This window comes from Salvia splendens, chromosome 10 (assembly GCF_004379255.2).
Source record: "Salvia splendens isolate huo1 chromosome 10, SspV2, whole genome shotgun sequence".
Taxonomy (NCBI): domain Eukaryota; kingdom Viridiplantae; phylum Streptophyta; class Magnoliopsida; order Lamiales; family Lamiaceae; genus Salvia; species Salvia splendens.
Genome location: NC_056041.1, coordinates 17,214,436 through 17,241,038, shown reverse-complemented (window position 1 = coordinate 17,241,038; position 26,603 = coordinate 17,214,436). Strand labels below are relative to the sequence as shown.

Genomic DNA, 26,603 nt, shown 5'->3' with positions numbered 1-26,603 from the left:
CGCAGCTCCCTTCTTGTTTGACTTTTTTTTATTCTATTTTTCATTATTTTCGAATGAGAGGTTTTCAATTTGGTAAGCACAAATCGGCCCTTTGCAGATATGAGATTAATCTGTGAAGAAACTCCGAGAAGGTAGTTGGGTGCTATAAAAAACAGAATTTGGTAGAACAATTTGTTGGGATTTTGTATCGAGTCTTTCATATTCTATTTTGTTTTACCAAAACACGATCTTTCTTCTTCTTCTTCCCTTCTAATTTTTGTCGGCTTAGCAAAATGATGAAGTTATCAGTCCGAATTCCAATGTGGATTTTTCTTGATAATTATGGTCTTCAAAGTTCTCTGATTGCTTTTGCCAACCAAAACTTTGAGTATTTTATTTGAATTGGGAAGCTAATTATCTTTTATGTAGATTTTTTAATGAATTTGAAGAGAGTGATTGTTGCTGTATTTGATTCTTCTAAGTTTTTGAGTTTCCTCTCTTTTTTGTTTGAATCGTAAATATTTATGCTTTACAGCATGACATGGTAGTAATGATTTCAATTCAAATTGACGATGATCTGCAACTATCGTCCACGACATTGTAATATTCTCTGAGTTCGTATTCTCTTTGCAAAATTAATCATTTTAGTCAATCTTATAAATTTATAATTTCTCCTTATTTTACCCTTTATTTTAGTAGTATTTTTTACATTTTATTATTTGGAGTACGGTTTTGTTTCACTCTCAACAAGTTCGATTGTTTCTCGTGTCAAAATTGGTAGTACATGATCTTAGCATAAATATTAATTTGAAGCAATATTGTTAACAAAATTAATATACGAACAAAAGGATATCTGTGTTTAACCAAATTGCCGAATTATTTAGCTAAACAAGTACTGCCTTGTAACCTTGATTATTCTGCCATACTGCAGTAACGTCAGACCATAAGTAATTCTTTCGATCCAAATCAATGGACCTCAATGTAACATATTGTTGAATTATTATTGTTGTGTCATGAATTTTCATTTTACTTGTTGAAATAAGAAAAAAAAAATGGCATTAATTTAGACAAATAAAGTGTTAAACAATAGCCTTATGGCCAGATTATGATCAAGTCTACCGGATCATATCATATTATAAAGGGTTAAACATAATTTCGTTTCCCTACTTATAGTATCCTCTTTGCCTAATTTAGGTTTTATTTTAAAAAAATCTCCAACTTCGAAGGAAAATTGACTTAGTATCAAACTTAACATAATCAAGAACCATAAGTTGATTTGTCAGATCCTTTAATGTAGGCATGCACAAACCGAATTGGACTGTCGGTTAACCGGAGGTACGGAACCGCCGGTTCACAAACCGGAACCGGCGCCGGCGGTTCGGCGGTTCAAGCGGGCCGGTTCAGGTTCAAAAAAAGCGTGAACCGTAACCGGCGGTTCAAAACCGCCGGTTCGCCTGTTTGAACCGGCGGTTCCAACGGTAGGATTCCGGCTAGGGCGTAGGTTTTCAGGCTAGGTGTGCAGAAAAACCGGCGGTTTACGTCAGAAACCGGCGGTTTCTGCCGAAAACCACGGGTTTGAACCGCCGATTTTCGACGGTTCCGGACCTTTTTCAGGTGGCAGCGTATAGGCCTGAAAACCGGTCAGAAACCGCCGGTTTTCGGCTAGAAACCGGCGGTTACCGTCAGAAACCGTGGACTGAACCGCCGATTCAGCCTGAAACCGCCGGTTCAGGCGATAAACCGGTCGAAATTTGAAATTTAATTTTTTTTATTTCTTCCAATTTTACTCCTATAAATACCTCACTTCCCCATCATTTTTACTCACCTCATTCTTGTGTTAACAAGGATTTCGTTCTCAATCTCAATTTCTCTATTCTCTATCCTCTATCCTCATTCACTCTAATTGCTCAAGTTGTTTACTACTATATTTGTTGTTGTTTTCGTAATTTACCATTTATTCAATACTCCATATTTCATACTACTTTCATTTTGCATTATATCTTCTTCTCGTGGTGGACCGGGACGTGGTGATCAGGGCAAAAGAATTGCCCAAGATCAAAGTAATCGTCCCCAAAGATCAAAGCGACCTAGTCGTCGAGAAGTTATGGAAGAGGTTTCCCTAGTGGCGGTTGAACGCATGCAAGTAAGTTCTAAAAAATAAAATTATTTTTACAATTCATAATTTCATAAGATTGAGTTTTTAAATTTTTTCTTTGTGTTCCTGATTAAAACTTCAACTTATATACTCCCTCCGTCCCCGATTAGGAGTCGTTGTTTGACTCGGCACGGGTTTTAAGGAAGTGTTTGAATAGTTGGTGCAGTAAATGGAGGTAGGTAGTGAAATGTGGGACCTCTTTGACTTTTGGTATAATAAATTTAATTAAATCAATTCAATGTTCAATTTTAATTTTACAAATGCAGATTCACTGCCTCAATCAATTCAATTAAATTTAATGGTGTAGTGATTAACTAAATTCCATAATTAAATTTGTCTTACCAAAATTAAATGAAAAAAAAGGTGCAAAATCCAATTTCATGCCAAAAATTGAATCGAAAACCACTCACAAATTCACTGTTAACTTGCACTCTAATTTCACATCAGCAAGTTGCACTGTAATTGCAAAATTAAATCAAAAAACAATGTCACAAATTCAAACTCCTCCCAAAAATAGAGAGGGAAAAAGCCAATTTCATTCCATCGACGACGTGAGCTCCGCCTGGATTCAGCTGTGACAGCGTGTTCTCCATCCCCACTATATGCGTCATCACACCTTCCCTCGACAGAGTCGACTCCTGGTCGTGATTCCCCAGCACCGCCGCCCACGGGATGCCGGAGTTAACTGCAGGACCAAACGCCTGGTTCATTGACTTCACCGCGTCGCTCGCATCGAATCCGAATATGTTATCCCCTGCAACCAACAGCTAATTTCAGCAAATCTGTCGGCAAAATCAAAAGCAGCAAGGGTTAATTAAGTAACAGACCGGTGAAGACGATGAGATTCGGCTTCTCGGCGAGGATCAAGCGGCGGATGAAGGAGGTGGTGTTGAGATCGGAGCAGCTGGAGGCCTGGCGGAGCTCACGTCGTCGATGAATCCAGGAGGGGGAGAGGATTCATGAGAGAGGGTCGACAGTGAGAGAGGGTCGAGAGTGAGTGAGTTTAATCGAGAATGAGGGGTTGCATTTTCTTTTTTTTTTAGTGTAAATAATGGCATTCTTTGTAAATTTTGCTAAACATTAAGGGTAATTTTGATGTCCAAAAATGGTAAGTGGTAGAGTGACTCTTAATGGGGGACATCCCGAAAAGGAAATTAGCGACTCTTATTCGGGGACGGAGGGAGTAATATTTATAGATAGAAGAAGATCATAGGACCGCCATGCTACTCGCTGAAATGCATCGAGGTGGGGGGAGGGGCGGTGGTAGTTCCCAACAACAAGATGACGAGTACGACGTGTCTTTATCGTCGGACTCGGACAACAATGATGATAGATCTCATTCTCGTATTCCGTCTAGCACCGACGGAAATGAGGACATGCCTCCCCCTCCACCCACTAAAAAAACATTGAAATCTGATATTTTTGTTAAACACTACAAGAAGGTCCAAGTCCTAATGATCCGCTCTCTCAAAAAGAGACATCGGTGTTTCATGCATATTGTAACTATTGTGATAAAGTCTACAAATTTGCGAGTGGTGGGGGATATGGCACCCTCCGTCGTCATTTGGTGACAAAGCATCCGGTAGAATGTGGCACTTCCTCTACCCAAACCCAACTAAACTTCCAACCTGGTGGCTCAGGTTCGTCAGGTACGCCTCTTTTTAAATATGATCCTAAAAATTTTGCTGACGTTATGACTAGATGGGCTGCAATGAAGCATTTTCCTTTTAATGTTTATGATGACAAAAAATTTGAGATTACTATGCAAAGTGGTATGAACGTAGTTGTCAAAAGAGTAGGTCGAATGACGGTTCAACGATCTACCGTTCGACAATGTTTGGAGAAAAAAATTTGAATTATCACGTTATTTACTCAACTTGGGACACAAAGTGAACATTTGCTCAGATGTATGGACTGATTCTTTTAATAGACATTCATATATGGGCATTACGGTTCACTTTGTGGACAATAGTTAGACTTTGAACAAGTGTTTGATTGATTTTAGAGAATTTGAGACACCACACACTCCACCCGAAATTGCTTCTTTGATTATTCAAGTTTTGAATGAATTTCAATTATGCAATAAGATATTTTCTGTTGGTTTTGATTATGCAACTGCTAATACTGCAAGTATTAATGACTTGATTGCGACTTGTGCTCCAGTTATTGGTGGTAAGTATTTTCATCAAAGATGCATATGTCATATTTTGAATTTATGTGTATAAGATGCGCTTGAATTATGGCAAAAGCATGGTAGTCCTATTAGAACTGCAGTTAGATTAATTCATCAAAAGCCGCCTATTGGCAAAGCTTGGAAGAAGTATTGCCATCAAAAGAAGGTAAGATATACAAATTTTACCATGGATGTGTCTCATAGATAGAATTCGACATATGATTGTCGGAATTCTACTTTGACGCATAAAGATTCTTTGTGTGATTTTTTTAGAACCTATCCCGTTTCTGATTTATATCTGTCGCATAGTTGTTGGGATCATAGCGTGAGTTTATTTAAATTGTTCAACTATTTCAAAAATGCGACTGTTGAATTATCGGGTATTTATTATTGCACTGTTGTTCGTGTTTTAGAGCATTGCATGTATATATCACTTGGTTTTAAAACTGCGATGAAAAATGCTTGCTCTTCTCCTGAATTGATGTGTGTTTTATATTATATGATTGACAAATGACTTAAGTATTTCAGTGAGATTCTAACGGTGTTTTTGATTGCAAAGGTCTTGGATCCAAAATGGAAGGCATAGCCGTTGGCAATTTGATTTATTTTTTAAATCGGTTTTTAATTAAAAAAAGCGATTAAAAAAATATTTTCTCACTTCCCAAAAAAATTATATCCGTTTTCTACCCACTTTTAATTTTGTTTTCATTTCCCCCCTCCCAAAAATACACATTTTCATCTATAAATACCCCCACTTTCACACCAAAAAATTTACACCACACTACACGATTCTCATCAACATTCTCTTATTTCCATTCTCATCTACATTCTCTCATTTCCATTCTCAATCTTTCTTCCACTCCTACAACATAACAATGTCCGGCCACGGCGATCACCCCCAGGCTCCCACGGTTGGAACCTCGATTGGTTCGGTTCACAACAGTTTCCTAGTCCGGAAACGGAATATTCGGCCCCTCCTCAAACCCAAAGCTCGGGAGTTTCGGGTGGCTACCGGCCTTACCCGATCGACGACCAAGATGCTCCCGGAGGGCTATACGGGTGGACACCCGAGCCTAGAGCGAGGTCAAGCGGCCCCTCCCAAACTCCTACTCCTCCTACTCGCGGTGTCCACACACCGTACACTCCGGCGGAGATGGAGCAAGTGTTCAAGGCGTTCTTATCAATCTCCGAAGATTCGGAGGTTGGCACGAACCAATCCGGCGATCATTATTGGTGGCGCATCTGTTGCCGGTACAATGAAAACCGGCCGGCGGGAACAATCGAGCGCAACGAGTGTATGGTGCGCAACGCCATATACAGAGCCAACGAAGAAATCCAAAAGTTCCAGGGGTATTACCTCCAGGAAGAGCGGTCAGCAGGGAGCGGCCGGAGCAAGGTCGACATCATCAGTTCCGCCTTGTCGACCTACCAATCCATGAACTACAAGCCGTTCAAGTACTTCAACATTTGGCAGGAGACGCGGTCGCATCCGAAGTATAGGAAAGGCGTAACATCCTCCTCCAAACGGTCAAGGTCAGTATCCTTATCCGACGCCGGCTCCGAAGACGTGGCTAGCCAACTTGCCGGAGCTAACTTGGGTAGCCCCGACGCCGCCCCGAGCGGTTCCCAACGCCGACCGCAAGGAAGGAAGAAGGCGGCGGCCAACCACCTTCGCGTCGTGACTCCATCCGGCGATGCTCCCTAACCCGCTCCCGTTCTCGTTCCCGTTCCCTATGCGCCACCCCCACCAACTCGTTGTGGGTGATTTTGGCCCAACTCAATATGGCCGATTGGTCAACTATGACCCCCGCGCAACTTCGATCGCATGAGGCCATGATATTGGGTCTCCAAAAGTAATTGGGGGTAGTGCCGCCAGATGAATAGTCTTCCACGGGGGTATTTTTAGCCTTTAATTATGTAATTTTTAATTTTTAGGAGTTTAATTATGTAATTTTTAATTTGTAGGAGTTTAATTATGTAATTTTTATTTTATTTGTAATTTGTAATATTATTTCAGTTTTTTTAATGAATTTTAATATTATGGAAATGTTTTTATTTAAATTGAATAAAAGAATGGTGGGACCCTTGTGCTCGTCCTTGCGGAAGAGCACGGCTGTGGGTGTTGTGCTCTTGCCTAAGAGCAGGCAGAAAAAGTGGGGTCGGGCCCACAACCGTGCTCGTTGGCAAGAGCACGGTTGTGGATGTTCTTAGATTATTATTATAACAATTTGAGTTCTATTGATCTTGGTCCACTTCAAGCATTGTAAGCGGATACCAATGACCAATGTGGAGTAAACCTAACCGAAACATTTCAAATAAACCTCCCGGACCGGTCAATTGTCCAACAAACCTTCGAGTTTAACTTGCGTGCTCTCTACACCGAATATGAAACCAAGTATAACAGTACCCAACAAGTCAGAATACATACTCCTCCTCAACAACATAATTTTGGCTCCACATTTCAAACTGATTATGATGACCCCGACGCGCAATCCCAATTAGCTGACCTATACAGCTACAGCACCGGCGGAAGGTCGACCTCAGGTATGGTAAGTGAGTTAGATTTAAATTTCGATTCACTCTTTTCCTTTGGTGATGAAGGCCCTACTCCTCCCGTCCAAATCGTTGTCCTCGATTGATGGGGAACACACGAGAAAGATTTTCCCATACTTGCGTCAATGGCCAATGAGATTTTTTTGGTTCCGGCTTCCACTGTCGCCGTCGAGTCCGCTTTCAGTGTTGGATCACGTGTGTTGGATGAATCAAGAAGTAAGCTCTCCGCAAAAAATATGGAAGCTGTGATGTTACTTGATGATTGGGCCAAAGCTGACGTCAGAGAATAAGAAAATGATTGGGATGATCGTCAGGAGGAATCACAAGAAGAATTCACTGGGGATGAATCGTAGGCCAACCCAACCGTCAACAGCCGGCCAAGCCAAATAGGTAAGTAAGGTAAGAGAACTATGTGGGCTTTGATTCCCTAATGCAAATGAGCATTGGGGATACGTATGCACCTCAACTTAAATTTTAAATTTAAATTGAGCTCAAGTCCTTTTTCCTTTATTTCTTTTTTTTATTTGTTTCTACTTTAAAAATATGCAAATACAATTAAATAATTGTATTTGTATATACTCTAGTCAGTTAAGTAGATTTCTCTATAAGGCTAAATCCGAGAAACTTTTGACAATTCTACTATAATTGTTGATTATTAGACTAAACTCAACATTTAAGGTTGAATTTGCTAAAGGTGTCCTCAATTTAGTTATTTAGAAACATCTCATTCGCCGACTAAGAGTATATATACTTATAAATTTATTGTTCAGAACTATAAGTCTTTTTTGTAATTAGCTTCGTTGTAGACTAGTAGTCTCGTTGTATTTAAATTTTTTGTTTAAAACTTCAAGGCTTCAAGTTTTTTGTGATTGTAATTGTTGTGACTTGTAATCTCAATAAAATTGCAATTTTCATGGTGATTTTTTGAATTTTATTTACGCACATTTTATAGATAAATAAATAAGAAAATGCAAAAAAATAAAAATTATTAACCGCCGAACCGGCCCGGAACCGGCGGTTTCAGCAAAAAACCGGCGGTTTTGAACTGCCCATGAACCGGCGGTTTTTTGAACCGGAACCAGAACCGCCGGAACCCTTGGCGGGCCGGTTCCGGTTCATGAAAATGTTGAACCGTGAACCGCCGGTTCCGGTTTGGAACCGGCGGTTTTTAAACCGTGTGCATGCCTACTTTAATGGATTCGGAACCGGCGGTTTTTAAACCGTGTGCAGAGCTACTTTAATGGATTCAAAACCTGTGCATGCCTACTTTAATGGATTATAGGAGTACTTAACAGTTTTCCTTTAAAATTCCCAACTTGAAGAAAAGTTAAATTTTAACCGATTTAATTGAAAATCTGAAAAATACTGAAATCTAGAAACACAAAACATGATTAACCCAATTGATTATATACATTCCACCCAAAAATTAGGCATGCACATCCAATTCCACGACGACGTCAATAACTCTCATGCTTCCCTTCAACACTGATTTGCCATATATACCAAGAAAGTATAAAACATCACATTTTTGTAAAGCTAGACATAAGATGCTTAGGACAAAATATCCCAGTGAAATTCAATTTATTGCAATGTATAGCTCGTCATCTGAAAAAGTAGTTTTTTGATGACACTCTTCCGAGAATTCTGGAAGCTTCCAAACCACAAAACATCGAATAATATCTTCCAAGAGTAAAAGAAGAGAGAGAAATATGGCTGCCGCAAAATTCAGGCTCAAAGATGACAGGGGAATGACAACAGTTTTAGCAACTGATAATTGGGAATAAGGAAGGGAACCACCTAATTATTTGAAACTGCACCAATGTTCAAAGTTCATGGCTTGAGGGCCAAGGCCAGCCCAAATTTCGCACTCTTGTCAATAGACTTGGTGTCGACTTCAGTTGAGATGGTGACGAGCGACTTTGGACGCCATTCGTGTTGAATCAAAGCATATGCCTTCCCACCATTGTTCAATCGTGCTTTCACAGTGGTCAATGGGTCCAACTGATGCTGAGTGCCAACAGTAATGGTGTTCACGCTGCTTGAGAAGCTGTGTGTCACCTCTGCGCCAACAGCAGTGTTGGACAATGGGCTCACTATATGGTAGTATGACGCACTCAAGGTATCACCCTTGTCATTCCTAGAGCAAACACGAACAAACGTTCACAAGCATACAGCGTAGAGTTTATTAACAGTATATATGCAAGACCCCGTGATCGTATCAGAATAGCCTTCATAAATCAAGGAGATGAACAGCAACCTAATGCAATAGAGACCACTTACACTGACAAGGCAGCAATAAGATCAGAGTTTATGAAGCTTGCGCCAAAGTTGCATTTGGTCAGCGCTCCTTCCTTGGTGTCGAAAGACACATCAGTACCCAAGGCGAGACTATTATTCCCAAGAACAGCAGAAAGATTCACAACAGGGTTGGCAGTCAAACCAACACTTGAGCTTATCCCCGCATAGTCATGCAAGTATTGAAGCTCCAACTACAACAGCATGTGAACAAAAAATTAGATAGTATTTTGACACAGCAGTGCAGAAAATGTTTGAAGTACAGCTTACCTTTCCAGATCTCTGATCAGGAACTCTAAAGCTTAATATAGCCTTCAATCCAGGAGTAGGCTCATCAATTGTTACAGTGGTGAAGAGCTGGAAATGGGACAACAAATCGGTTAAATGGGACAATGCATAAGTCCACTTTTACTAATGTTAAATTAATTGAAAGTGTTTAATACAACAAATATGAAAAGATTGGAATATCTTCTAGACAACAAGAGAAGAATATAGGGAAACTGAAATCATCAAAAGAGGCAAAACATAGAGAAGTAAATATGAGGCGTACATTTGAGCCAGTGTCGACTTTGATATCAGTGGTGATATTCTTGTTCTTCAACTGTGTGTTCACATCAGCCAAGAATAGCTCACCTTTCTTTGTTCCCGTAGAAGTGAGGGTCTGTCAACGAAAAATGATATATATACACCACATCAGGCCCAAAAATATATGTATGAAGTTCAAAATAAAAAACAAGAAAGCAAAATTACGTAGTGTTTAATTTTTATAAAGAACTCAATACCTATATATACAGTGAAACTAAACAAAAACCAGAAACAGCATAGTGCTAAAGTTACGGGAAAATTCAGGAATTGCACGCATTAGCAAACTAATAGCATTCTCAACCAGTTTCTACTTCTTCATGTGTAGTTCTAGACAACATCTACAAGGTAATCTAGGGCATTTTCTATTAGGTACTAGCCCAGATAGACAAAATAGTAGTAGTACTACATATACTACTTACTAATTAGCCATTGAGGATATCCCAAGAACCTTGACAATTCTATAATTTGAAATAATTAGCTTGAGTCATACCACTCATACCCAACTGGAAGGCATAATATTGGAGAAATCCACATTAAGTAGTGATTAAGATAGTATATTGTTAGTTTGAAATCCTGATGAAGTAATTATTGATTAATAAATTTATACCATTATGTATGTGGTTAATCCTGATAGTAAATGCACCCAACAAAAACAAAAATACTACATCCCAACATAGGTCCATACACTCTAGTTAGCCCAAATCACTAACATGAATGATATACAAACTACAAAGGTGGCAAAATGCACAGACTAACATAATAGTCCCTCAAAGAAAATTCTTATGCATTAAAAGCCTGAATGATTCGATCATCAATTGAATAAAAAGTAAATATAACACCCTTACATTTACTATCAGTAAAATCTCAACTGCAGATAGAACAACCACATAGCATTCCCCAAGTTATCAGATAATATCCAGACCACAACATAAACATCTACGATAAAAGGAGAAAACAAAATTATGATTTCAATACAACCCGACAACAGAAAGAAGAACAAAATCCAGTAAAAATACAGCTATTATCACATAATATCCAGTTTCAGGAAGAGAGAGAGTTGAGGAGCTAGGAAAGAACAAATCAGCACATAGCCACAGCTCTCGAAACATTAACAGCAACAGAAAATTCCAGATCCAACAAATTACCGCATAAAATAAAAGAAAAAAAGGGAACCTTACCACTCCAGTTGGAGAATAGGTGGTGATTGTAAACTTCTGGTCGCTGTTGTAATCCCTGTAAAGAAGATCTAATTCCACCACACAAAAAAGAAATTATGCATAAAAAAACTGATAACAAAAATCAAAATCCATAATTATACAAATTCAGACCTCGAGCTCTTTTGCCGATATCAGAGTATAGGCCTGGACCTTTGCCCATGATTATATTCACTGAAATTCGAGGAATCAAGCTGAAAATGAAATTGATAGAGAGGAACCGCAATGAATTTCACAGAATTATACTATATCTAATTTTATTTTGGGCAGCAGTGAGATATATATATAGTGGTGAAGGCAATTCTTTTGCCGTTCAGTCCTTTTTAAAGTTATTTATTTTTGAAGGGCGTAATTTCAATGGAATCTGAGCCGTTGATAGCGTAAGGTAACGCGCCGTGAGCCGTTGATTAGAATGTGATTGTGGTGGGTGTAATTTGGGGAATTTGTACACGTGGCTCGTCATTGTTATGCGCTGGTGGTGGCGACTGATATAATGAGTTTAGGTTTTCTTTTTTATTTTATTCTTTTGGTGAGTCGCTAAATGAGCTGTGTTATTCCCCAGCGTTTTGTACTTGACAATTTTATATTAAAGTCGTGTTTGCTTTTGTTGATGTAATAAAAAATTTGATTCTGGTATTGTAGCTGCGAGATGGGAAGCTCGGGGTGAAGGGAAAGAGGTAAGCTGGCACACCATGCACCTATCCGTTCACCGCCATTAATGTGTGTGTCACGCTCACTTGCTAGACATGCGAGTTATAGTCACTTATTCCGAAATCTCTCTTATATATATGGGGCATTGAGATGCAGTATAAGATTGTATTCAATGTCGAACTAATTTTAAATATCGAACTAGAGAACAAATCTCATCCACCCTTATTTTAATCTAACGGTTACATATTATCAATGCACTTTTTATTTTAATCTAACGGTTATATATTATCAATGAAATCTGATTTTTTTTTATTCAAGGGCTGTTTAGGAACTCCAATTGTCATACAGTTATTTTGGTTACTTAATTCATGCAACTTAATCATGAAAAATATATCATTGTGATTCATCATCACTTGGAATTGAATCTGCTAATATATTTAGTCGCAATCTTCAATCTCTCCATATAAATTAAATCAGCAATTCCACTCAATCACAATCTTCAACTATCGTCGTCTACTTCTTCTTATTTGTTATACTTTGATTTGGTTGTATGGATTCTTCAAACACCTTTACGCCTAGAACGCAAATTACCAGTACATCAATGGACAACTTTGAGCTATCATTCTCCCACAACTGAACTTTCTCCGGAAGCAGCAAACGTACTTGAAACTGTTGGAATCGTGCTTGATCAAACGACTTTGACTAATAATAAATGTTACAAGACATTTAATTTTGTGAAATTAAATGCAATAGCGACGATCTACGTTCCGAGTAGATGACCGTAGTATATTCATTTTCTCAAATCCGATTCCCGGTGAGTGAGAAATAATATATTAAAGTTGGTTACATTAAAGCTAAAAATGAGCTATGGGAAAAAACTAAGGGATTAATTAACTAAGTGTTAATTATCCCACATCGGGGAATGATAAACTTCTTTGATGAAGTATTTAATAAGATGAATTATTATGTGTAATAATTATCGTGGAACAAGACGGGTGACAGAGCCCACACGCACGCGCCACTGCCGCCCGCCCGCGACCCGCGCACTGTGCACCGGGTATCGGGTGCCTTGTATTTTTGCAATCGGTCTTTGTGTGGTCTTTGGGTTGTTCTTTGGAGCTGGTCGTTGAGCGTGGTTCAAGCCCCGCTTGTTCTTTTTAGACCACCCCAAACTTCACGCTATCCTCGACGGGTCCTGGTCCACGTCATGTTCCCGCTGGACCCCCGACGCATAACAGGAGACAAAAGGTCCCCGATGGACCCCGACAGTCCATGCTGTATCCCGTCGTGTAGCATGTCCAGGTGCGCCGTGTCTCTTCAGCTCCCAATGGCAATTTCCACTTATGTGGGGGATTGTTGGAATCGTGCTTGGTCAAACGACTTTGATTAATAATAAATGTTACAAGACATTTAATTTTGTGAAATTAAATGCAATAGCGACGATCTACGTTCCGAGTAGATGACCGTAGTATATTCATTTTCTCAAATCCGATTCCCGATGAGTGAGAAATAATATATTAAAGTTGGTCACATTAAAGCTAAAAATGAGCTACGAGAAAAAACTAAGGGATTAATTAACTAAGTGTTAATTATCCCACATCGGGGATGATAAACTTTTTTGATGAAGTATTTAATAAGATGAATTATTATGTGTAATAATTATCGTGGAACAAGACGGGTGACAGAGCTCACACGCGCGCTCCGCCGCCGCCGGCGACCCGCGGACCGTGCACCGTGACTCGTGCCCCGGGCCTCGTGTGTCGTGTGCCTTGGTCTTTGGGTGGTCTTTGGGCTGTTCTTTGGAGCTGGTCGTTGAGCGTGGTTCAAGCCCCGCTTGTTCTTTTTAGACCACCCCAAACTCCACGCTATCCCCGACAGATCCTGGTCCACGTCATGTTCCTGCTGGACCCCGACGCATAACGGGAGACAAAAGGTCCCGCTGGACCCCGACGCATAACGGGAGACAAAAGGTGCGTCGTGTCTCTTCAGCTCCCAATGGCTAGAGCACTAGTCAATAACCCCAACGGTTATAGTCAAGCCATCATGGCACACATAATGACTGTTGACTCCATAAATGCCCCTGCAGGTGGACTCGGCCTATAAATAGGCATGCATCCATTGCATTCTGATGCACTGTTTATTAGCACTAAAAATACCTGCAAGTTTAAAGGGTAGAACTAGTATAACAAAAGGTTAGTACCTGGATATAGAACACATGGAATAAGATTGCAACTAGCTATCATATACTAAGCGTCATATACTATCTAGAGACAAAGAGTATTTTTGGTTTTGGTTTTATAAAATAGACATAAATATAAACAAATATAAAAATAAAATAATACAAAGCAGGCTAAATAAAGTAGAGTTTTAGGATCCAACTACTACGACCTCGTGATGATTAATCTCACAGAACCTTTACCTTTATGTGTCTCCAGGATTATTAGGAAAGTCGCGATTTTCAGATAAGCCCTCTCTCAAGTGCACCTATCCAGTAGATTAGACTCTAACTATCAAAGTCTCCTTCCAATAGATTAGATTCTAACTCCTTAAGTTCCTAAGACTCAAGTCCTCACAAAGGGTCCCCTCTCTCGAGTGCAGATAAACATATGTGTTGTACTCGTTCCTTTTACCACGTAAAACTAGCTATCTCTCGATTAATCTAGTTAGACGGACATAGTTCTAAAGTTGGTCAGACAAAAGAGCAATAAAAGCATGAGAACAAGCAAAACAATCACCAGAGCTAGGAAATAGTTCAATTCAATATATCAAAACATGTTCAAAATAGTTTTCACCAAAAAATCTAAAAATGATGTTTAACTACTCATAGACAAGTAGTAAAATCAATAATAAAAGTACAAGACATGAAAGAAATTGATAAAACCCAAGGTTGAATCTTCAATCTTCAGTCTTCTCTTGCCTGGATCTACAGAGCTCCGCTCCAATGGAAGATGGATGAATTATGTATGGAATATGGAATGGAAGAAAGTGTAGAGAGGGAGTAGGATTGGAGGCTCTAAGATGGAGATTATGAATTAGGTTTGGGTATTTATAGGCGGAGAAAGGTTTATTTTTAATGATTTTCGTGCCCTACAAATAAATGGGAGAGATTTGGATAACAATTTATTTTATTCCTTGAATTTCCGCCTATATTTTCGTCAGTTTTGACTGCACTGCGCAATGTTCGTAGAATGGTCATAACTTTCTCTACAGAACTCCGATTGAGACGTTCAACAAGTCCACACGACGCTCTTTCGAAGACGAAGAGAATGGCATGCAGTAAGCACTGATTGGACTTTAAACTTACTAGTAGAATGGGCTCGAACAGAGGCTGCTATACCTTGACCTTTTTGCATCTTTTTCCTATCTTTTTCTATCATTTATCAACAAACACGTTCAAAATACCAAATATATAATATATGCAATTTAAGAATATAATTTGCATGATTGACATTTAAAACTAGTCAAATCTAGCCCTTAAAAACATGCAAAATCTGTGTTTGTCAACTCCCCTAAACTTAATTATTTGTTTGTTCTCAAACAAAACAAGAGAAAAACTAATAAAGAAACACAGATGCTAGGAACTAGACTTCATAGTTGCCTCAAAAATTGTAACAAGAAATAAGAGTTTGACAAGAATACAAATCAAATCAAGCAAAGCTTATTAGTGCATTTTCATTACTAGCTCGTTGATCACCTTGAAGTACATGCGCTCACAAGTGTTTAGAAGTGTGTTTATCACTCACTCTCAAAGTATATATTGGAAAAAGTGTATGCTCTCAGATCATGCAACATGCAATGTTTACCATAAGTTTGCTCAAAGTGTAATCCTTCCTCTACTTTATGTGATTAAAATAAAAAATCCGAAAGGTCTTTATTTTAGGTTATAATGTAGGCTCTTTGGTAAGGTGAGGAAATATGGCTAAAAAGTGACTAAACCCAAACATAGCAAAAGTGATCAATTTCTACTACATCAAACTTAGCACCCCACCAACAATTCAAATCTCAGTAAATTCTAGACTTTGTCTAAATTTCTTGTCACTTCCCAAATTCCTTTAATTTTTTTTTTCATTTTTTTTCTTTTGTACATCCTTTTTTTTTTCCTTTTATGCACAACCAAATATGTCATTCAAACCACAGGTGTCTATGCACTTTTCACAAGTAAGCACACTACTTTTCTTTCTACCTTATCTCTCCAACTCTTTTCACAAAATATAAACTAAAATTCACCAAAGAGCGTATGGATATTCCCTTTTATTTAGCTTCCAAAGAAAAAGACTTTAAAGGCTCAAAGTGGCTAGCTAGGGAAAAATATTTTGAATAGGGTCATAAATTTGGATATATAAAGTAGCTAAGAAGGATGACCTAACGTCCTCTTTTATCATCTAAACACTATGTAAACTTAGGCGGACTAGAAGCAAGTTCTAGAGACAAATACATGAATGCAGATAAATCACACAAGAAATAAATTTATGGCTCAAGTCTTACAAGGTATAAGCATGATTCAAGGCAAACAAGCAATTCATTATTTATGCACCTTTTCACTAAACCTTCAAATCAATGCATCAAGTCAACTCAACCCACACATAAACGAAATTTTTATCATAGGCAACTCGGTCGGATGTTCCTAAACATGAGTATTTCTAAATTTTCTATGTTATGCTCATGACAAGATTCACCTCGGGTTTATTAAATAAAATAAAACTAATAAAAAACAACTAAACTCACGGTCCACCACTTCATCCCCCCAAACTTATTCAAAACTAAGTTAAGAATAAGTTTGTAAAGTCGGTAGGGACGTGAGTAAACTAAGAAAACACATTAAACTAAAACAAAATTAAATAAAAAAAATGATACTGATGTTGGGTTGCCTCCCAACAAGCGATTGGTTAACGTCTTTAGCTTGACGTTCTTTGAAGCTCATAAGTTAGGCCCCATTCTTGGGACTTCCTTTGGGATGCCTTTTGTACCGGAGCGGATGGTAATCCATTGTTGTGCTTCGTGCTCTCCTCAAATAGCAACCCTTGTAAAACAGATAAAAAAAATCAAAATAAAACTATACAAAAAATTATACTCTAAATTAGTATTATCAACCGTTCTACAATATCAACTTAAAGCAATAATATTCCCCGGCAACGGCGCCAAAAACTTGATGCACTGTTTATTAGCACTAAAAATACCTGCAAGTTTACAGGGTAGAACTAGTATAGCTAAAGGTCAGTACCGGGATATCGAACGCATGGAATAAGATTGCAACTGGCTATCATATACTAAGCGCCATATACTATCTAGAGACACAGGGTATTATTGGTTTTGGTTTTATAAACTAGACATAAATATAAACAAATATAAAAACAAAATAATACAAAGCAGGCTAAATAAAGTAGAGTTTTAGGATCCAACTACTACGACCTCGTGATGATTAATCTCACAGAACCTTTACCTTTATGTGTCTCCAGGATTATTAGAAAAGTCGCGATTTTCAGATAAGCCATCTCTCAAGTGCACCTATCCAGTAGATTAGACTCTAACTATCAAAGTCTCCTTCCAATAGATTAGATTATAACTCCTTAAGTTCCTAAGACTCAAGTCCTCACAAAGGGTCCCCTCTCTCGAGTGCAGATAAACCTATGTGTTGTACTCGTTCCTTTTACCACGTAAAACTAGCTATCTCTCGATTAATCTAGTTAGACGGACATAGTTCTAAAGTTGGCCAGACAAAAGAACAATAAAAGCACGAGAACAAGTAAAACAATCACAAGAGCTAGGAAAAAGTTCAATTCAATAAATCAAAACATGTTCATAATAGTCTTCACCAAAAAATCTAAAAATGATGTTTAACTACTCATAGACAAGTAGTAAAATCAATAATAAAAGTACTAGACATGAAAGAAATTGATAAAACCCAAGGTTGAATCTTCAATCTTCTCTTGCCTGGATCTGCAGAGCTCCGCTCCAATGGAAGATGAATGAATTATGTATGGAATATGAAATGGAAGAAAGTGTAGAGAGGGAGTAGGATTGGAGGCTCTGAGATGGAGATTATGAATTAGGTTTGGGTATTTATAGGCGGAGAAAGGTTTATTTTTAATGATTTTCGTGCCCTACAAATAAATGGGAGAGATTTGGATAACAATTTATTTTATTCCTTGAATTTCCGCCTATATTTTCGTCAGTTTTGACTGCACTGCGCAATGTTCGTAGAATGGTCATAACTTTCTCTACAGAACTCCGATTGAGACGTTCAACAAGTCCACACGACGCTCTTTCGAAGACGAAGAGAATGGCATGCAGTAAGCACTAATTGGACTTTAAACTTACTAGTAGAATGGGCTCGAACAGAGGCTGCTATACCTTGACCTTTTTGCATCTTTTTCCTATCTTTTTCTATCATTTATCAACAAACACGTTCAAAATACCAAATATATAATATATGCAATTTAAGAATATAATTTGCATGATTGACATTTAAAACTAGTCAAATCTAGCCCTTAAAAACATGCAAAATCTGTGTTTGTCACATTCACAACAGAACATACACAAGCATTTTTGCATACACGCTCTCTCCCTCTCAGCATAATCTTCCCGTCGAAGTTCTGTCCCCGCCTTACTCCCGTTCGTCGGAGCCCTGCTGCTAGCGGTGTTGCTACTTCAGAGACGAAGCCGTTTTATCTTTGGGGACGACACGCCAAACCGAGAGCACTACCAGGGCGTATCTCGTCTTGCGGAAAGAGGACTCCTCGACTCGGCTTACCGCTTTCCACAACTTTTTCCGTGTAATTTTCAGTTGTTTCAGTGTAATCTTCATTGTTTTATTTTCCGTGTAATTTTCGCCCGGCAAGTTTGTATCTCATTTTCTAACATGTTTATCTTAATTCAACCCTTTTGTAATAAATTAATTCAAAAATAAACTCTATGTGGCATTTTCTAGACCACTCATTATGAAAAAATGAATGGCTGATAATGCATCTTAATTCTCAATTAGGCCTAAAAATCTCAATTGATCACAATCATATATATATATATATATATATATATATATATATATATATATATATATATAGGGAGATGATCAAAATAAGTATGTGTTTAAATCCAGAAATGCAGACCAAATCTTAGCCCTAGGATTAGATGATCTAATGGTCAATAATTAACCAAAAACACGGAAGGTCATAATTAAGCAATTTTATGTCATATTATAATATTTGGGTTTAATGTCATGGTAAGATCGTTTTAGGTCATGCTTTTTTAGCATGACCTAAAAATTACCTAATTATGACCTAAAAGTGACCTAATTATGATATTGTTCTGCATTTCTGTATTTAAATCTAGTTTTGCATAGATCAAAACCCTATATATATATATATATATATATGGTAGTGATCAATGTATAACTAATCTTAAGTGTATAACTAGAGAACAAATCTTAGCCACACATCTTAATGGAACAAATATTATTTATTTTAATTATAGAAAATATGCTGAGGGTAATTTTGGAAATTACTTTCTGAATTAAAACATGCGATCAAATTACGCGAAATCTTCCAAATCTGCGATCCTTTCTTCTTCCAAATCGTAATTCTGAGCTGGGGGTGGCGCCGGAAAGGATACTGGCGGTGGTGGGGGAGCTGGCAAAGGCGATCGGGGCGGAGGGGCTGTTGGCGGATTCAATCGTCGCGCCAATGCTGAAAAACCCCAAATCAAAACTTACCTCTACGTCGGACTCACCGGAATCAGCGTCGGCGGGTAAGGAGACGCAACGATGAGCTGCCGTAGAAGAGAAGCGGAGTTTCGGAACAAGAGCGGGGCGCGGTGGCTGTAGGCTCTAAGATTCGTCTTCGATATAGTTAGTTTCCGTCTACGTTTAATGTTACTGATGTATCTTGTGATTTTACTTCACTCTTGTTTACAAAACATCACTCTTGTTCTGATTTTACTTCATTCTTGTTTACAAAACACATCACTCTTGTTCTGATTTCACTTCACTCTTGTTCACAAAACACATCACTCTTGTTCTGATTTCACTTCACTCTTGTTCACAAAACACATCACTCTTGTTCTGATTTTACTTCACTCTTGTTCTGATTTTACTTCACTCTTGTTCACAAAACACATCACTCTTGTTCTGATTTCACTTCACTCTTGTTCACAAAACACATCACTCTTGTTCTGATTTCACTTCACTCTTGTTCACAAAACACATCACTCTTGTTCTGATTTCACTTCACTCTTGTTCTGATTTTACTTCACTCTTGTTCACAAAACACATCACTCTTGTTCTGATTTCACTTCACTCTTGTTCACAAAACACATCACTCTTGTTCTGATTTCACTTCACTCTTGTTCACAAAACACATCACTCTTGTTCTGATTTCACTTCACTCTTGTTCACAAAACACATCACTCTTGTTCTGATTTCACTTCACTCTTGTTCTGATTTTACTTCACTCTTGTTCACAAAACACATCACTCTTGTTCTGATTTCACTTCACTCTTGTTCACAAAACACATCACTCTTGTTCTGATTTCACTTCACTCTTGTTCACAAAACACATCACTCTTGTTCTGATTTCACTTCACTCTTGTTCACAAAACACATCACTCTTGTTCTGATTTCACTTCACTCTTGTTCTGATTTTACTTCACTCTTGTTCACAAAACACATCACTCTTGTTCTGATTTCACTTCACTCTTGTTCACAAAACACATCACTCTTGTTCTGATTTCACTTCACTCTTGTTCACAAAACACATCACTCTTGTTCTGATTTCACTTCACTCTTGTTCTGATTTTACTTCACTCTTGTTCACAAAACACATCACTCTTGTTCTGATTTTACTTCACTTTTGTTTACAAAACACATCACTCTTAGCATGATTTTACTTCACTCTTCACTCTTAGCATGATTATTTTTGGGACAATTCAACATTGATATTATAATTAGATTAGAGCAAGAAGAAACAGAAAGGGGCTACATCTGAAATGCATAGCTAAAATCTCACAAAATTCAAATACTACACTACATCCCATCATAAAAATTGCAACGATAGCTTATCACCTAATGTTAATTCCCTAATTAAAGGAAATCAAAACTAAGAAAAATAGAAGATAAATTGGGAAATGCAGGCTAAATTATATCATAGATCTGTGTGTTCCCGCTCGGGGTCAGATGCCACGATCATGTGCGACAAGATGTCGTAGAGCGGCCCGCCCTTGGCCATCGCCTCCTTCTTCTCCTTGATCACCGCGATGAGCTCCTTCCGGAGCGCCGCCTCCGCCTTGTTGACGGTGGCGGTATTGTTTGGCCGCTGGAAGAGTGATGATTGGAGACACCGATGCAGATTCCTTCGTCGGGGAAAGAGAGTCACTTGAATCGCGAAAATATTGATAATTTCCAATCGAATTCCTCTTCAATCGGACGAATCGGTGGTAGGAGAGCTGAGAACTATTTTGCAGAAGAAGGAAAAGGAGGAGAAGAGAAGAATGCGGTTTCTTTTTCAAATGCCAATGATGTAATCTAATTTTGGATGTGCAATGACCACTATACCCCCGCCTTATTATTGTGGAGTAAATTTGTGATTGAGGGAACTAATATCTCATTAAATTCAAAAATTAATACTAGCCCTTGATTTTTTTGATCTTGTGGCTATTATTTGTTCTCTAGTTATATGGTTAAGAGGTGTTTGCCATAGATCATGACCCTATATATATATATATATTCCATATAGCATATAGAGTATAACTTTGGTAAAAAAATATTTTTATAAATGACTGTCACCGTTGTTTAATTAAGTTTGAACTAATGATATTTATTTATTTTATTTATGAAATAGAGATAATTTACATATTAACTAAGAGTGGTAAATGTCTATTGTAGGAGTCTACATTAATATAACAGTACTATTATTATTTAATTGCTTTTGAATAAATTTAAAGAAAGTCACTAATTAAGTGTTAATATGTTTTCAACTTTTTAAATAAATTTTGATCCTGAGAATTTTTTTCTCTTAGTACATGGCTATTACTTCTTTTATTAATCAGTAAATTTTAAAAAAAAATCAATATAACAATACTATTATTAATTTCTTTTTCTCCATGACGAAAGGTCTGCCATTGTTGTATGTTTTTTTTTACTTCTTGCAATCTGAAATTTCAAATTCAATTTGAACAATAACTATCTCTTACTACAATTTCTCGGTCTCAAGTAGTACTCCTCCACTCACAACCACGCCGGCTAAGCCCCCTGGAGCTGCTTGGTCCTCATTGGTTCCATTACTTTGGTTTTTTAAGTACAACCTTGGCTTTAGTTTCAGAAGACACATGCTTCACTGTCACAATATCATCGTTTCCCATCTCTTTTGGGGCTTTAATTTCAGATGATCTTTTACTTTTGCCAAAAACATACTACTACTACTTAAATATATTTCAAATATTCGTATAATGAAATTATCATGGTTATAGAACCCCAAATAAAATTAGTCTAAAAGTTGAAATTTTCACTTTTGGTATGGATTTTCTGCACTGCTATTTGTTGCCTCAGTCCTGGCGATTTTCTGCGCTGCTATTGGTGAGGGAAGAAGACAATTGGGAAAGTTTATGATTTATTTGTATTTTCTTTTTAAATTTATTCTTTTGTAAAATAATAGTCGAACTTTAGTACTCAATCATTGATAAATATTAAAATCAATCCTAAAATACTTAAATATTCGTAAATTTTCAACTAACATTAATATATTTTCTTAATCTATAATAAATATTCACATTAACTATTTCGATGGAACTGAAGAAGTAAGTACTAGTATAATTTTGCCTTCCTTCCTTATCAATAAAAATACTTTCAAACTAAAAACAAACTCAACATTTCTTTTATCAATCCAATGCACCGTTCATTCAATCAATCAACAATTACAATATACACACATCCATTTGTTAGGGAACGAGGTTTCCCTACTGTCGCATCTCTACCTTTATGGACAGAATTTGAGCACAAAATTCAGACACATGAAAACAAACTCCCTAATTAAGTTGTATAATAAGCCAAGAGGTGCATACACATGATCACTTGACCATGAAGAAATTTGAAAGAATAACTAAATTAATTTGGTGTATGCTATAGTTGTGCTTTTGTGCGTGTGTATTAATTAATTATATAATTAATTAATTAATTAAATCATAAATCAAAATTTCATCAACTTTGGTGCAAACCTTAACAACCGGTCCAACGCGTTGACCGTGAACTTCCTAGCAAACAAGTAGCAAACTTTGGTGGGCCTCCCATTGTAGATGCACTCCGTGCCGCCCCTCATCCGGTTCAGCATGTCCGGGGTGACGTCGAGGCGGATGAATTTCAGCGGGTGGGGCCCGCCCCGGGACCAGTCAACCCAAGTCAAAGTCCGGTTAGCGTTCTTGAAAGGGAAGTGTTTGGTGATCATAGTGGGCAGGTAATGCTCGTCCGAGTAGCAAGCGGGTTTGCAGTAGTTCTTGAAAAGGGTGAAGTAGACGTGGTCCGAGATGACCTCGAGGGCCAGCTCCCGGTCCATCTCGAACCACTGGGCCCCCTTCCGCCACTCTTCAATGGTCACCAAGGGCATCATGTGGCGGTCATAGCGCCCACGCCCCACGGGGCCCTCCTTGTCGTATGACTCTACGAATGAGGTTCGGGATTTCATCAAGTAGCTGTAGATCGTTGGGAAGTTGAAGAGAGGGATGCATGCCTCGGAGAGGAGGACGAAACGTTGGTTCGACACATCTAGCAACGCGTTCGCCAGCAGCCGGCGTTCAGCTGCGACCATGCTGATCTTGCCCCATTCTACCTCCTGTAACATATGATCATCAATGTCATTTTCATCTATTCATTTCATAAAATCTAAATAACACTATACAGTTAACCCTCCTAATAATTTGGATGGTTAAAAACAATATGAAATTTTCTAGTTATTAAAATTGGCCAGAAAAAGAGAAAAATTCAATGAAAATATACGTTCCCTCCAAATTAGGGGTGGAAGGTCACATAGGTCACTTTTCTAATGTGAATTGTCACAAAACTTTTCTTTACTAAGACCCTTATTTAATATTTGTATGAAACTGAAATAATACGTGGAACAAATAAATAAGCGCTTGAACAGAGTATTGTCAAAAACATAGTAGTAGTAATTATTTTTATATGTGTGACAGATAAAAGGGAATTTTTTGATAAAATCAAGGGAATATTATATATGAATTGTCTAAACATTTTAATAGTTGACCTATTTATTATCTGTGGTTCTGTCTCTACATGGGACCCATATTATATTATAACTATTCCGAGTTATAAATTTGTTTACAATGCATAGAAGAACTAGCTTCATTAATAGGTAGAGCAGAAGGCATGAAAGACAAATTTCTAAGTAATTTCACTATTGCAAGCCCAAATCTAGTGATAATTACTTGAATCTTGGGGAATGTGGATTCATGTCAGCATGGTTGGTAGATCATGTGTATTTATTCAAGTCAACTGCTATTAAATGTTTGAAATTGAATCAGGAATCTTCAAAATCTCAAATAAATCAAATGAGCTCAACTTTACATAGTTTGCCCCAATATGTAATCTACTCATCTTATCTCTACAAGGAAAGAATAAAACTATCCTTCTCAATAAGAAGTTCCATTTTACCACATTTTTATAGGGGGTGATGTGGAGTATATAGTTGCTAAATTTCTTTTATTTATAGAAATTTCACATTTTCTTTAATTTTACATGGTCTTTATAAATGAAGGTGAAACTTTCTAGATTAACTAAGAAAGTAACAAGAAAAGAAAGTTAATCTATTCAAGAATAAAAAGAAACATAGAGTATATACTTGTCACTTGTGAAAAGAAGAATTCAAGACCTTAAGTTGTACTAGTTGCAATATAACAAAACTACAAAAAATGATGAAACACAATTTTTTTATAAAAAAAGAAACACTTAAGTAGTCATAGATCTCAATGCAACCAAAGTCCAAAGCATGCAACATAATCAAAGATTTGGTAATTAACTACTTGAAAGAGAGAAAGAGAGAGAGATGATACCTTGCTAGCAATTCTTCTGCCATGAAAAACCGAACCCTTTGGAAAAGTCCCTTTGTAAGAAGGCTGACAATGGACGTAGATGGAATACAAGCCTTGGTGCCCTCTAAAGAAGAGCTCCCACAGCGGCGCCAGCGGCAGGTCCCCCTTCGCCAGGAACATGAACGCCACCTTCGCCGTCCGCCTGAACGGAAAATCCTCGATCTTCGGCTTCATCGACGCCCGCCACAGGAGCTCCGCGTCCGTCATGTCGTGCGTCGCGTTGTCCTCGACCCTGAGGAAGTCCCTCAGCCCCGCCCGCGGCTGCATGCGCGGGGGAGGGTGGTGCAGAGGCGGAGACGGAGGCGGGGGTGGTGGGGTTGGGGTGGAGGAGGTTTCTTGGATGGAGGAGGAGAATTGGGAGAATTGGAGGCTTGGGGGGAGGTAGAGGGTGAGGGTGAGGCCGACGACGAGGCCGGACCCGAAGAAGAGGAAGTAGATGACCATGTTGTGGAGGAGGCTGTGGGAGGGGTGGAGTTTGGTGTATTGGGTTGTGTCTTGTTCATTTTGGGGGAGTTGTTGTTTCTTCATTTTTGTGGTGTGGTGGTGGTGGTGGTGGTGGTTTTAGAGGGTTGGGAATGTGTGTGTTTGGAGGGTGTGTTGTTGAGGTGAGGGGAAAGAAGCTTGAGGGTGCAATCCTTGGAGATTCCAAAATTCAAGCAAGGGATTCCTTCTAACAAACATGAGATACAAGGGTCATTATGGGAAGAGACCTCATTAATTACCTGCACAATTGGATTATACAAATCCAAAATTGCCATTTTAAATGCTGTGTCAATGTGTATTAACTACAAAAGGGAATATAGGCACACATGTAAGAAAAGGGAAATATTGGGTCCGTTTTGTAGGGAAGATAGATAAGACAAAACATGATCATAAGATTACTTCAGATCAGGTTACTCTAAGATCGAGAATGTTGAAATGAAAATTCTTATTTAAATTGAGAATGGGGAATTTGTTTTATTCTTCGACGAATAGTATAATGATATTATACGTTTGTTTCTTATATTCTCGACTTTTCATCGAGATTTACCTCTATTACATGCATAATATGTATGATATAGAGATCTTATTTTCTTTTGTTAAAAAGGCAGAAATAAGAAAACCCTTGTCATTCTTAATCGAGGAAATAAAGGTCTCTTAAACATTTGATTTGCCAAAATGTATTCATATATATATACCTTAATAAAAATAATGGCAATTAAGAACAAAGGATGGAAAGGAAAAGGAAAAGGAAAAGGAAAAAAAGATGACCTGGTGATGATCATAATGGTGGCGTGGTAAGGTGGCGTCAAAGGTTGCACGGCTGTGTTTCATTTTCTTGAAGAATTCTTGAAAGTAAGAAAATATTTCTCAAGAATGATGAGAGAGAGTGAGACAGAGAGAGAGGGGGAGTGAGAAAATAGAATTGGGGGTAGGGTGGGTGCCATGTGGATTAATTTTAACTACAAAACAATTGGTCGCCCTCCTTATTTTTAGGTTATGCATAAAACCAATGAGGTGATGATGTAGATTATACCAATACCATTGTTTGTGAGATGATGAGTGTATGTATTTAAGCAAATCTCAACTTTCACATCAACTTCAAAAGTTGTAGTGATGTCAATTAAACTAATTCGTTTTGGGGTTTGGGCAACCTTATCAAATTATTGGATCATTTAGATTGAGATTTTTTTTGTATTATAAAATTTCGTCTCTAATCCTATTAATTTAGTGAACTCTTCGGCTAATCCACATATTTTGGATTGAATTGTCATGGCTTCGACGGCTTGGCAATTGGATACACAAACAACTATATTTTTTTTCCCATTATGTTGTACAGTAGATTATAAGCTCGACTCGTACATTTTCAGGTAAAATTCAAATTTTAATTATCAATTAGTAGTAGTATTATTTATGTTCAATTTATTTGTCT

The 26,603-nt window shown here is 37.9% G+C and overlaps 3 protein-coding genes and 1 non-coding gene across 4 annotated transcripts; 1 reads left to right on the top strand and 3 right to left on the bottom strand.

The window, feature by feature from the left end:
* The first annotated feature begins 266 nt into the window (after positions 1-266).
* LOC121753480 lies at positions 267-347 on the top strand. Its single transcript, XR_006040453.1, has one exon. It is a non-coding gene; the product is annotated as a small nucleolar RNA R160 (small nucleolar RNA).
* A 2,275-nt stretch (positions 348-2,622) lies between these two features.
* Positions 2,623-8,331, bottom strand: LOC121752699 (probable inactive purple acid phosphatase 29). Its single transcript, XM_042147801.1, has 3 exons — positions 8,299-8,331; positions 2,962-3,055; positions 2,623-2,888 (listed from the first exon to the last, which is right to left on the bottom strand). The coding sequence occupies exons 1-3, from the start codon at positions 8,329-8,331 to the stop codon at positions 2,623-2,625; spliced, it is 393 nt and encodes a 130-aa protein (XP_042003735.1).
* An 80-nt stretch (positions 8,332-8,411) lies between these two features.
* Positions 8,412-11,246, bottom strand: LOC121752474 (mitochondrial outer membrane protein porin of 34 kDa-like). The gene is made up of 6 exons (XM_042147570.1): positions 11,069-11,246; positions 10,919-10,986; positions 9,706-9,816; positions 9,426-9,512; positions 9,141-9,349; positions 8,412-8,997 (listed from the first exon to the last, which is right to left on the bottom strand). The coding sequence occupies exons 1-6, from the start codon at positions 11,115-11,117 to the stop codon at positions 8,691-8,693; spliced, it is 831 nt and encodes a 276-aa protein (XP_042003504.1). The 5' UTR covers positions 11,118-11,246; the 3' UTR covers positions 8,412-8,690.
* Positions 11,247-22,491: 11,245 nt separating this feature from the next.
* On the bottom strand, positions 22,492-26,030 carry LOC121751290 (glycosyltransferase BC10-like). Its single transcript, XM_042146006.1, has 3 exons — positions 25,943-26,030; positions 24,653-25,413; positions 22,492-23,418 (listed from the first exon to the last, which is right to left on the bottom strand). Exons 2-3 carry the CDS (start codon positions 25,217-25,219, stop codon positions 22,780-22,782), a joined length of 1,206 nt encoding a protein of 401 aa, XP_042001940.1. The 5' UTR covers positions 25,220-25,413; positions 25,943-26,030; the 3' UTR covers positions 22,492-22,779.
* Positions 26,031-26,603: the final 573 nt, after the last annotated feature.